The 13,002-nt window shown below is 36.1% G+C and overlaps 2 protein-coding genes across 2 annotated transcripts in view; one reads left to right on the plus strand and one right to left on the minus strand.

The window, feature by feature from the left end:
* LOC102806461 (uncharacterized) overlaps nt 1-10,033 on the minus strand; it is a 36,565-nt gene extending 26,532 nt beyond the window's left edge. The window contains exons 1-2 of the mRNA XM_085495574.1: nt 9,910-10,033; nt 78-338 (exon numbers count right to left, since the gene is read on the minus strand). Coding sequence (XP_085351700.1) covers nt 78-323 — 246 coding nt within the window. The 5' untranslated portion in view covers nt 324-338; nt 9,910-10,033. The remainder of the gene's footprint in view (nt 1-77; nt 339-9,909) is intronic.
* LOC146749015 (zinc finger protein 862-like) lies at nt 6,718-8,942 on the plus strand. The gene is made up of 2 exons (XM_085505837.1): nt 6,718-7,893; nt 8,330-8,942. Exon 1 carries the CDS (start codon nt 6,718-6,720, stop codon nt 7,849-7,851), a length of 1,134 nt encoding a protein of 377 aa, XP_085361963.1. The 3' UTR covers nt 7,852-7,893; nt 8,330-8,942.
* Nucleotides 10,034-13,002: the final 2,969 nt, after the last annotated feature.

A 13,002-nucleotide genomic window follows, 5' to 3' on the forward strand; every position in this document is an offset into this window, starting at 1 on the left:
TGTACAAGTTAGACAATTTACCAAATCAAAGGTTTATGTAATGCATCACAATACAACAAATATATAACCACACTAACCTCATAGTGAGAATCCTGATGTAGTTTTGAGTCTCTCATACTCAACTGTTGATCAAATTCTTCTGGAACATCATTGGGGGGAAAATTACTACTCAATTCATAGTTGGGAAAGTTTGACACATCTGGACTCAGTTCACGGTACTTGGATTTCTGAGGAATGGGAGCAAGCGTCGATAGAGCACTGGTACTTCCAAATCGTTGAGCCACATCACCATATGCTAGGTTGGCAAAACTGTTTCCTTCCATAGTGGACTTTTAATTCTAAAATGAATAAACAAAAAAATCATGTATTTCCTTAGAAAAACTGTGTGAAATTATAACACTGTAAATATGTAAATTTTCACTTGGAATTTATTTTCGCTGAATCAATGAAAATACTTTTTTTCCCCATGTTTTACATTGAACTCAGCAAAACGTAGTAGAAATAAATGTCATACAAAACAGCTAAAATGTCTTTTCAGTGAAAATGAATTCCAGCTAAATTAAAGTATTTTGAAGTAGAATGTTTCACTGTAAATTTGTGAATTTAAAACAAAAAAATATCAAAATCTAAATCAGTAAGAATTATTGCTTGAGTTGTTAGTATTTCATAATAACATAAGACATGGATAATAAACATACTGTAAAATACTTTATTTTAGCTGGAATTAATTTTCGCTGAAAAGACATTTTTAGTGATTTGTATGGAATATATTTTCACTGATTTTTGACAAGTTGAATTTAAAATATATGAAATCAAAGAAAACTTAGAAAGAACTTCCATGTGCTGAGAGTATTGAAGACACATTAAAAATTAATTCAAAATTACTTGTACATGAGATATTGATGGAAAAGCTGAAAACTAATTATGTAAATCAGGTAACTAATATGAACAGAACAGAACAAAACAAATTATGAATTATTATGCTAATTAGAGAATTAATATTAATCAAAATTAATCAGGCCTTTCTATTGTCCTAGAGCATTTATGTACCAAATTTTATTCAAATGTGATGATCAGTAATTGAGATATCAGTGTTAATTAATTATGTTAATTAGGTGATTAATAAGCATAAATATTTATCAAAAACTAATTGGGTTTCTGCATAGTTCTCTTTAAAAGTTTCATTAAAATCCAATTTGTGGTTCTTTATATATCAGTGGAACATTATGCAAATTAGGTAATTAATATCCAATTAAAACTAATCAGGTGTCTGCATAATCCTAGAAGATCTATGTAGCAAGTCTCATTGAAATATGATGATTACTACTTGATATATCAAAAGTAGAAAATTAATTAATTATGCAAATTACGTAATTAATATGTACTCATATTACCCTAAAAACTATCAGGTCTGTGCAGTGTCCTATGACATCTATGTACCAAGTTTTATTGAAATGTGATTACTACTTGAAATATCAAAAGCTGAAAATTAATTAGTTATGCAAATTAGCTAATTAATATATACTGATATTACCCTAAAAACTATCAGGTCTGTGCAGTGTCCTATGACATCTATGTACCAAATTTCATTGAAATGTGATTACTACTTGAAATATCAAAAGCTGAAAATTAATTAATTATGCAAATTAGGTAATTAATATGTACTCATATTACCCTAAAAACTATCAGGTCTGTGCAGTGTCCTATGACATCTATGTACCAAGTGTCATTGAAATGTGATGATTAGGGATTGGTCAGTTACTTCGGCCTAGGGGGGGGGGGGTCGGTGGATCAGTAGGAGGGTACCCTGTTTTTGATTGTGCGAATAGGGGGGGTCACCCTGTTTTTGATATCATGTTTTCTAGAATTCACACACGCGCTCATGCATATATTTTTTTAATGTTATTTCAGAACAAACGATAAAAAAGTTAATCGTACAAATGTGTTCTTAATAATAACTATTACCTGTATTGCCTATAAATTTGTTGATGCAAAAAATGTTATAGGCTAAATATTTTGAGGTTAAAGTTGTCAAATACCTATCAGATTATGCAATGCAGCTAGAACACCAATTATACAGTTAAGTTTTAAACACATCCCAAGTCCACGTGCTGCTGATATCAGATTATTTTATTTGAAGTCTGAAGTCACCATTGTATAAGATATTTACTGGATTTATCCAATTATAACAGCAGACGGAAAGACAACACAGCAATTAGTACAAAGAGAAGTGACAGTTTTTGTTCAGCAAATTAAAAAAGTTAAATTTGTGAAAATGCTGATATATAAATTACAAGTCATTGAAAATGACACAGTCCCCGTTAAGTTCTCTTTGTGCTCGTCATATTAAAGCGGAGGGGTTGTCGCGAGCGTGTCCTTGAAACTTGAGTTCCAAGTGGCGTATACAACAGATTGTTTATTTACATCAAAACACTTGTTTCGTGTCATAGTAATATAGCCAAAATAAAAACAGCCGTTATTCAGCCATCTTTGATCTGATTATGAAACACACTGATATGTATGATGTATGTGCCAAATACGAATGAAAATGGTACATAAATTGTGGAAATATAGTAAGGCCAAAAAGTCAGATGGCTGTCAATCGGCCATCCTTGACCAGATTTTGAAACAAATTGTCATGGACATGCATCCTAACATGTATAAAGTACATGTATGTGCCAAATTTGAATGAAAACTGACAGAGCACGTCCAAGATACCGCATAAAAAAACAAAAACAAGATGCCTGCCAGTCGACCATCTTTGATCCAATTGCGAAATAAATCGTCATGGACATGTATCCTAACATGTATAATCTATGTACCAAGTTTGAATGACAACTGACAAAGCATGTCCAAAATACAACATTTTCAAAAAACAAGATGGCTGCCAGTCGGCCATTTTGAATGGAATCGCTAAACCACTGCATGTGCATATGTCCCACATAAGGTACTAGGCACATGCAAAGAATGAACAGAATCGGTCCACAGGATTCTGAAATATGACATTGGATAGACTGACGCACAGACAGACGCACACACGGACGATCGGACGGACAGACTCAGGAACTCACAGACGGTCGGGGACATGTATCCTAACATGTATGATCTATGTACTAAATTTGAATAAAAACTGACAAAGCATGTCCAAAATACGACATTTTCAAAAAACAAGATGGCTACCAGTCGGCCATCTTTGATCCAATTGTGAAATAAATCATCATGGACATGTATCCTAACATGTATAATCTATGTACCAAGTTTGAATGAAAATTGGCAAAGCATGTCCAAAATACAACATTTTCAAAAAACAAGATGGCTGCCAGTCGGCCATTTTAAATCGAATCGCTAAACCACTGCATGTGCATATGTCCCACATAAAGTACTAGGCACATGCAAAGAATGAACGGAATCGGTCCAAGGGATTCTGAGATATGACTCCGGACGGACGCACGGACGCACGGAGACCGAATTATAAGTCCCCGTTTTCGGACTTCGTCCGAACGGGGACTAAAAATAAATGATGAAAAAATAAATAAATAGTTTTTTTTTGTTTTTTTAACTTTTAAATATGCATATTTTGCTCTGTAAAATAGCAAAATCCAACACAAATTTAAGCAAAAATCAAAGTTTCCTTTGTTTTCATGAGCACAGATTGTGCTTCGGGTGTAAAGCTTTCCTAGTCTATAAGATATGAAAGATATTTTAAATCCAACTTAGTTTTCAAAGAGTTCAAACCGCCTAGATTCAAATCCTCTTCCTGCAGCTTTTTCTGTAGTCATTTTTTGGCTTTATGCTTCCCCTTCCCTCCTAAGGTCTATTAAATGCAAACGCTAAAAATAATGTCAAAATTATGGCAAACCATGATATTTTCAATGCACATATAATACATTATGTAATCATGTCAGAGCCAAAACTGTAAATGTTTCTTTGTTTTTTTTAGGGGGGTCAGCATGTTTTAAGTTTTGAAATATAATGTTGGGGGGGGGGGGGTCACCCACTTTTTTTATTTGATAGGGGGTGGGTCAACTGAAATTTACAGCTGGCAAAATGGAATCTGCCGACCCCCCCCCCTAGGCCGAAGTAACTGAACAATCCCTTACTACTTGAAATATCAAAAGCTGAAAAATAATTAATTATGCAAATTAGCTAATTAATATATGCTGATATTACCCTAAAAACTATCAGGTCTGTGCAGTGTCCTATGACATCTATGTACCAAATTTCATTGAAATGTGATGATTACTACTTGAAATGTTAAAAGCTGAAAATTAATTAATTATGCTAATTAGGTAATTAATATGCACGCACACACACACACACACACACACACACACACACAGACGCACGCACGCACGCACGCACACACACACACACACACACACACACACACACACACACACACACACACACACACACACACACACACACACACACACACACACACACACACACACACACACACACACACACACACACACACACACACACACACACACACACACACACACACACACACACACACACACACACACACACACACACACACACACACACACACACACACACACACACACACACACACACACACACACACACACACACACACACACACACACACACACACACACACACACACACACACACACACACACACACACACACACACACACACACACACACACACACACACACACACACACACACACACACACACACACACACACACACACACACACACACACACACACACACACACACACACACACACACACACACACACACACACACACACACACACACACACACACACACACACACACACACACACACACACACACACACACACACACACACACACACACACACACACACACACACACACACACACACACACACACACACACACACACACACACACACACACACACACACACACACACACACACACACACACACACACACACACACACACACACACACACACACACACACACACACACACACACACACACACACACACACACACACACACACACACACACACACACACACACACACACACACACACACACACACACACACACACACACACACACACACACACACACACACACACACACACACACACACACACACACACACACACACACACACACACACACACACACACACACACACACACACACACACACACACACACACACACACACACACACACACACACACACACACACACACACACACACACACACACACACACACACACACACACACACACACACACACACACACACACACACACACACACTACAACGGCAAAGACTCCCTTTTTGTGCTTCGCACACGGGAGTCGAAAAAGGTATATTCGCTGGATTTTATTTTCACTGAATCATTCCTTCAGCGAAAATAGCGAAAATTAATTACAAGCGAGAATAAAGGATTTTTGAACTATTCAAAAAAAAACATTCAACAAGAAACTTATTTACAAAAACTTGATGACAGCAAAGCAATAGGGTTATTTGTAAGATTTGATGACAACAAAGACTTAAAATCCCATTGCAGAATAAAAACTATAAAAAATTTAACATATGCCATATGCTAATGACAAAGAAACTCAAAGAAACAAAGAAACACAACAACCAATACATATGTTGACAAATTCCTAGATATGACCAACCATGAAAAATTCACACAAATAATGAGCAACCAAAACATTACATTAATCAAAGACACCATAATGTGCATAGAAACACAGAGAACTCATTATAAAATGCTCATTCAATTTTATGTATTTTCAGTAAATACAGTTATGACAAACCTTTAACATATTAACTAAAAAACAAATTTACTGTATTAAAAAAACACTATTCTATTATATACCCTACTCAGTATTTTTACCGGGATGCTTTGTATTTGCAGCTATACAAGACTTATAATTTAAGTTTAGAGCATCTCAAGATGGTATAAGCCATATATTTCGCTGGTTTTCTCTTAACATTATCTGGTTACCTCCAACGGTTACAGTTCGCACCAATAATTAGGTGACAGAGGTTTCAACTTGATATTTCTTTTTTTATTATTCTAGATTAATATTAAATGAATGTAAGACCTGATAAGAATTGTAGAAAATATGTAGTTGCTCAGCAGCGATAGAAAGTGATTTCCAAAAATATTCACTCATCAACATGGTTTGATCTGTAATGAAAACTAGCATGTACTGAGTACTGATACCAGTACTTCACAGTCATCAAATACAATTATCTAGGTGCCCAACAAGTTTGCAGAGATGCCTTTCAATATTATCAATTTTGGCCTTGAAAACGTGTTGCCTAGGCTCTCTTAGTAAGCTATGATCAGGCCTCGAAAATTCTCGCTGCCCGACGCCCGTGGCAACTAGATTTTATGTCAGGGCAAGTGAAATCAACAATGTCCTCGTCCGACGGGCAAGCCATTTTGAAGCTGATGTTTATTTCCCTAAGCTCGGCCCTTGATAGATTGATACAAATTATCAACATGTTTCTATTTTACGCCAAAGTAACGCGTGTGATAGCTGTCATTTATTTTTTCTTTCGTCCAATGAAGTGGTTTATCTTGCAACTTTTTATGTAATAAAATTGACGTGAAATCCAATCAAATTACGACTTTTAACTTTTAAATTTTGGTTTCAAAATTGGTTCATTTGAACTGTCTATAGCCCTTGATCTCCGAATCATAGCCATGAGTATCGTCAGGTATTTTACCAAACCACCGGCACCCGAGTCACCATCGTCGGCAAACAACAAAAGACGCTTAGATCAGACTGTAGATAAGGTCGACAAGAGGTCAAAAAACCAACGCTATGATGATTCAAAGTGCCAACGAAAGTTTTTGCCTAAATGGATCGATCAGTGGCCATGGCTACAACACAGGCAAGATAAAATATTTTGTCAAGTTTGTTTGAAATATCCTAGTATTGCAAAACCGTCGGGTAAGCGAAATGCTTTTTTTGATGGTTGCGATATTTTTTCGCGTAGAATCAATGAAAGCAGCCGCCCACACTTGGAGTGCTTTGCGTATTTTCGTAGAGACGACGTCACACAGGTCATCGGAAGTCCCAACGAGTTGTCATCTCCAAATATAAATGCGACACCTATCGGGCTTGCTATGCGTAAATTGAATGACGACCAGCTACGACGATACAGCAACCTTTTTATCACAGTGTTTATGCTTGCCAAGTATGGGAAACCGATGTCAGACATGCCGATGCAATGTGCCCTGTTGAGGAAAGTCGGAGCAGAGATCGGCGATAACTACCAGAACGACAAATCTGCTAGTGCTTTCCTAACACATATCGCCGCTGTCATCAAGAAAAACAACATCCACGAAATTCAAGATGCAGCTTTCTTGTCAGTATTAGCTGACGGCAGTGCCGATGTCAGCATAATCGAACAAGACAATATCTTTGTTCGTTACGTTTCCAAGGGCGTACCAGTAACGACGATGGTAAGCATCGAAGCGCCGGCTCATTCCCATGCACTTGGTGTGTACGAAGCGATCAAAGACGACCTGAGCTCTGTCAATCTCAACATGGAAAATATGATTTCACGTGACAAGCCTGGACCTAAATTAGTCTGTGCTAATTTTGATGGCGCATCCGTCATGCAAGGACGGAAGTCGGGAGTTGTTGCCCATATATTGGAGGCACCCTACGTTATACCAGTGCACTGTATTGCTCACAAGTTAGAGCTCGCTGTGCTTGACAGTGTCAAGTATCTTCCCGAAATAAACAAGTTTGAGAACACTGTGAAAGGCCTCTTTAACTTTTATCACTACAGCCCAAAACAGAGACGGGATTTAAAGTTAGTTGCATAAATTCTGGACGAGGAATTGGCACATCTTGGATATATCAAACAGGTCAGCGTTAATAATTTTTAATTACTTATTATTCACAATTTTATTATTTTCGTCTAAACAAATATTTACTGGATTATTCAATATGCGTGTTATGTACATAATTGCCTTTAAGTATAATATTAATAATATATAAATGTACAATATACTTTTTTTTTGCATTTACCATGGTAATACTAGTAAGCAACAATAACACTTATTTTATTTTAAATTTAATTTAATTTAACTAGAATGATTTTTGGGTTTGCATGTTTATTTTCCTCAATTTTTCTATATACTGTGAAGATTTGTTCGTTTGATAAACTTAGGATATTTCAAAGATCTTGAACGTTTTCTTGTTTATATTCATGTACTATTAATTTGTTGATTTACTCCTAGGTTAGATGGTTATCCAGCTGACTAATATTGTTTTAATTTACATATACATTTTTGTTTACAGATTTGACAACTTCTTTGAGCCACCTATCTCCTACTTTGAAGCATTTTACATAACTCGTTGGCCAGCAGAAAGGGATAAACTTGTACTTCATGGTGTAGATGATGTCACTGCTCTATTTAATCATTTCAGTCCTCTGTTTAATGAGGAGGAAGTGGCATTGGGCATTGAGCAGTACACCAATTTAAAATCAAGGATGAAAGATCTACCTGTCACTGGGATGTATAAGATGTACCAGCATCTGCTCACTATCAGGCCTCATAATCTGCATGTTATCTTAAAGCTGGTTGATATCATGTTTACAATTAGCTGCAGTACTGCTACTTGTGAGAGATGTTTCTCTCACATGAATCAAATCAAAACTGCAAACCGCTCCTGTCTAAAGCAATCATCCTTACAAGCTTTGCTTCGTACAAAGTTACATGGGCCTACCATAGTAGAATTCAATCCACTACCAGCAATTCAACATTGGCTTGAAAGTGGTGGGACGAAACATATACATGGATACGCTCTTCAGCATGATGAATCAGAGAACAATATCATATCAGTAAACAAATAGCAATATTTGTGAATGTGATGATGTAACTGTTATGAAATAAATAATGTATTCCATTAATCCTAATCGTGTGTGTTTTCTTCACATAATGTTACAATATACACTTATGCAAAATGGGGCAAGCATAATTTTCATCAGGGCAAGTGATATTAAAAATCTACTTGTCCTGTGGCAAGTACATTTTTTTAAAAATTTTCGAGGCCTGTATGATAAAAGGAAGATATAAACTTAATAAAACAAGGCTGAGAAAAACAAGTTCTTGAAACACTATGTGTTGCTGTTCATTATACAACATAGAGAGACTATAAATTATATAATTATTATAAATCTCATGGAGGTCAACCCATGGACCCTACATACCAAGTATCAAAGGAATTACGCAGGTATCAAATCAAAAACACACATACACACATACACACACACATACACACATACACACACACACACATACAGACACACTAACTGCAAAGACTCCCATTTTGTGCTTCGCACATAGGAGTCAAAAAGCGTTTTCACCCTAAATGACAAAAAATATTTGCTAAAAACAGAGAATTGAAAATATCAAGAATTAAATATAAACAGATTTATTGACGGACGACACAATCATTTATATTTTCTTCTTTGCCATCTTCAATGACAGAAAATTTTAAAAACTTTAAAAATAATTTGATGAATGTGGCCAGCGTAGGTGTGAAAATTAAGCAATTGTTGGGCTGCGGTGGCGCACTTTCCTGCAGGTTATGGCTGACGCATTACACTGTCAGTGGTAATGGCGTAAACAAATTATTGTACATAAGTGAAACAAATAGGATATGATAATTCCGATGTATATCTTAGTATCCGGTAGTCATTGTGGAAATGTTCGAGTTATTTGCAGGGCGCTCCCCATCTTGTTTTCAAGCAAAACACCGAACCAGCCGTCAAATTGAGAATGTAATTAAAACCATGCCAAATAAAATAGCCACGCACATACACTAAAGTAACATTGTGTCCGTAATATGATCTTGAACATGAAATGAATACTCACTGCGTTCACAGAACGTAATTCAATCATGAGAGATGTGTTTAAAATAACGATTATTTCGCGGATAGAAGCAATCTTTCCCATAGACTCACGACACACAGTCCAACAAGGCTGACATTGTACGCATGCGCAATGACACCACTGATCACAACATTATTTAGGTCTCACACCATAATTCCATTTTTCCGGATACTACTTGTAAACCTTCTACTTGTACATGAATGTTTCGCCGTGGTCTTCCGCCATTTAAAATGGATTGGTTTCACTAAAATCAAAATTCGGGTATCATATTCAAGAAAACAGTTTATAATATAACCCCGGTATCTGTTCACCGCACAAATCAATCAAACGTACTATCAGATGGGATATTTTTCAAAGTTGTGAGACAAATATAAACAAAAGTTTATACCCCACTGGTCTTCTCCGCGTGTTCAACAATGAGTCGTATGGTTTGAATATAAAGTAGGAGACATTGTCAGATATTGCGTTCTGCTAACATCGACGATTGATACTCTCATTAAATACATATAATTCAAGCAAATATTGATATATAACAATTTCAGTCAATTTAACAATAATTTTGTGCGGGGAAAATATGGATCAATTTAGTATTTTCTGTGGAAATCAAGTTTATGTCGCAAGCTCGGGTGCTTCTGTCGCACGACCTCGGGCCGCAAAAGTCTCGTCCATAAAGGTTTACAATTTTGCCAAGGCGTGACCTCAAACCCCGGTCTCAAACACACGACGTAATTTAGAATGACGCGTTTTGTTCAGAATAATAAAAGCCGGGCGCGGTGGGAAATTATTGCCCTGACGGGAGGTCGCAATTCCCATGGCGTTACGAGGCCGGGGCAATGCGCATGGCAATACGAGGTATATGATAAATACTTTCATAGTGCGCATGACGGTCCTTGATACGTCTGCGAATCACGGAAGAAGGTCAAAGAGCAATGAATATAAAGAAAAACATTGTTAACGTCCATGTTTCAAAGACTTTTTAGCACTGAGACGTGATAATTTGAGACTATAAGATAAGATAATTCTTTATTACAACCTTATAGAATGAATTACATATCTATTTTGGTTTATATAATGTAATAAAGGTGTTAAAATAAACATAACAAGTTAGATGTTTCTTGTGCATTTCTATGGCTGTTTTATACTTTGGCCTACGTGACTTCCGATGTGCGCGGGACTGTAGGACTATTTATAACCATGATTTTCACCATAAGAACTAGATTGATCCCTATTTTTCCTACACAAAAATTGCTATATATAAACATGTGTGTAAATTATTGGTATTTCAATCGTACGCGCATTGTACATGAATCGAACCGTACGCCGTCTCCACATTCAAATTCATTCATTATCCAATCTAAATACTAGTACCCTTCACTGGCTTCGTGTCGAGTATCGTATCAATTACAAACTATGTTTTATCACTTTTAAGATTATCCAAGGCAAATGTCCAGACTATCTTAAATTCATCGTGACATTATATGTACTCTCAGTTCATCAGTGAGCAGTCAGCTACAGCGTCAAGGTACCATTACTACTAAGAAAACATATGGCCGGCGGGCACTTTCGATTATTGCTCTAATTGTATGGAACGATCTTCCTCCGTCATTGCGTTCGTGCTCTCCAACAGCTAATTTTAAGAGTCACTTGAAAACATTCCATTTTAACCTATGTTATTAATCTAATCTTATTGTCATTTTAACTTACAAATTCTTTTTTAATCCCATTTTTATTTTCATTTCAACTTTGTAAAACGATCTGAGACGCAGTGTAGTGCGCTATATAAATAAAATAAATAATACTAATAATATTAAAATAGCAGCCAAAGCGGAGGTTATCGCTACGGAAAAATTACAGCGTGATTGATGTATTGGAAACCCTTATTTGTATTTTATTTTCGTCATGTTTTTGATGTAGTGTTTTTAAAATGTCAAAATTGTTTTACTAGACCGTTGGCTACTTACCATTGGAACTTATCGTTAGATTTTCTGTCTGCCGTTGGTTTACACGGTAAAAAGGTTACGTCATATAATTTCGTAATTACTTATGGTGACAAAGCATGATGAATGATTGTAAACAATTTTGACAAATAATATTTATATTTTATATATTCCTTAGCATGAATTTCTAGGAAACTGTTCAAAAACATTTTTGCATGTTTTCAGACAGCTTTTCTTAGTTCACACTGGCTAAAACGGCCTAAAAGTCATGTTTCGTTTCAAATTCAATAATTACGTAATTTGTTTGTATCGATTACTACAAACTTCGATGAGAAGTTATTCTGCACGATTCTTGGTGGGTTTAGACAAAAATCGGAATTGTTTTGATAACCTAAAATACCTGACATGTCTACAATTCTCACGGCCACTGGCAATCGGCTAGATTAAAATATGTGATTTGACATATTCTAATATCGATTATAAAAAAAAATTAGACATAATCTCAACAATTATAACCTTCTACTGACAATGGACGTCTTCGTAAAGTTTGTCGTATTTTTGGCCAAATAATTCTCAAATAGGGCACTTTACAGAAAATATGGCTGAAAAAAAAACTTGGACGCCCAAACCAACATGGCGCAGAACTGTTACAGCTGAGCTGACAGAGATATGATTGACTTTCAAGTTGGAAGAGACACATCACACAAGTGTACTTGTATATAATAAAACCGTTACGTCCGAGTTGACGAAACTAAAATAACACGATATGAGTAGATAAGTGTGGTGAAATGCGTGGACTGTTAGACTGGTGATAAATGAGACAACAATCATAACAACCACACTGTAGAAAATGTTATGGTGTACCATGAATCATGATCGTATCATGGAACTTTGATCGTATTGTTCGTATCACTTAGTTAGTTCCAACACAGGGAGCCCAGGAACTATAATCAACTGTAATACGCAGTCTCTATGAGCGGGGGGGGGTATCGGCTGGTATCTAGTGTAAGAAATAGACAAGGGATGAAGGCTCCAGCCAGCTCACATTTTTTAAACTCGAAAAACCAGACGAAAAGAATGAAAAATAAAATATAAAAAAAATACCAGGTTGAAGAATATTAGTTGCTTCTTCAAATTT

Source organism: Saccoglossus kowalevskii, chromosome 2 (genome assembly GCF_978046115.1).
Source record: "Saccoglossus kowalevskii chromosome 2, keSacKowa6.1, whole genome shotgun sequence".
Classification (NCBI taxonomy): Eukaryota; Metazoa; Hemichordata; class Enteropneusta; family Harrimaniidae; genus Saccoglossus; species Saccoglossus kowalevskii.

What these genes read in the sequence shown, in the direction of transcription:
- LOC146749015 (XM_085505837.1), top strand. Translation starts at nt 6,718, where the DNA reads ATGAGTATCGTCAGGTATTTTACCAAACCACCGGCACCCGAGTCACCA.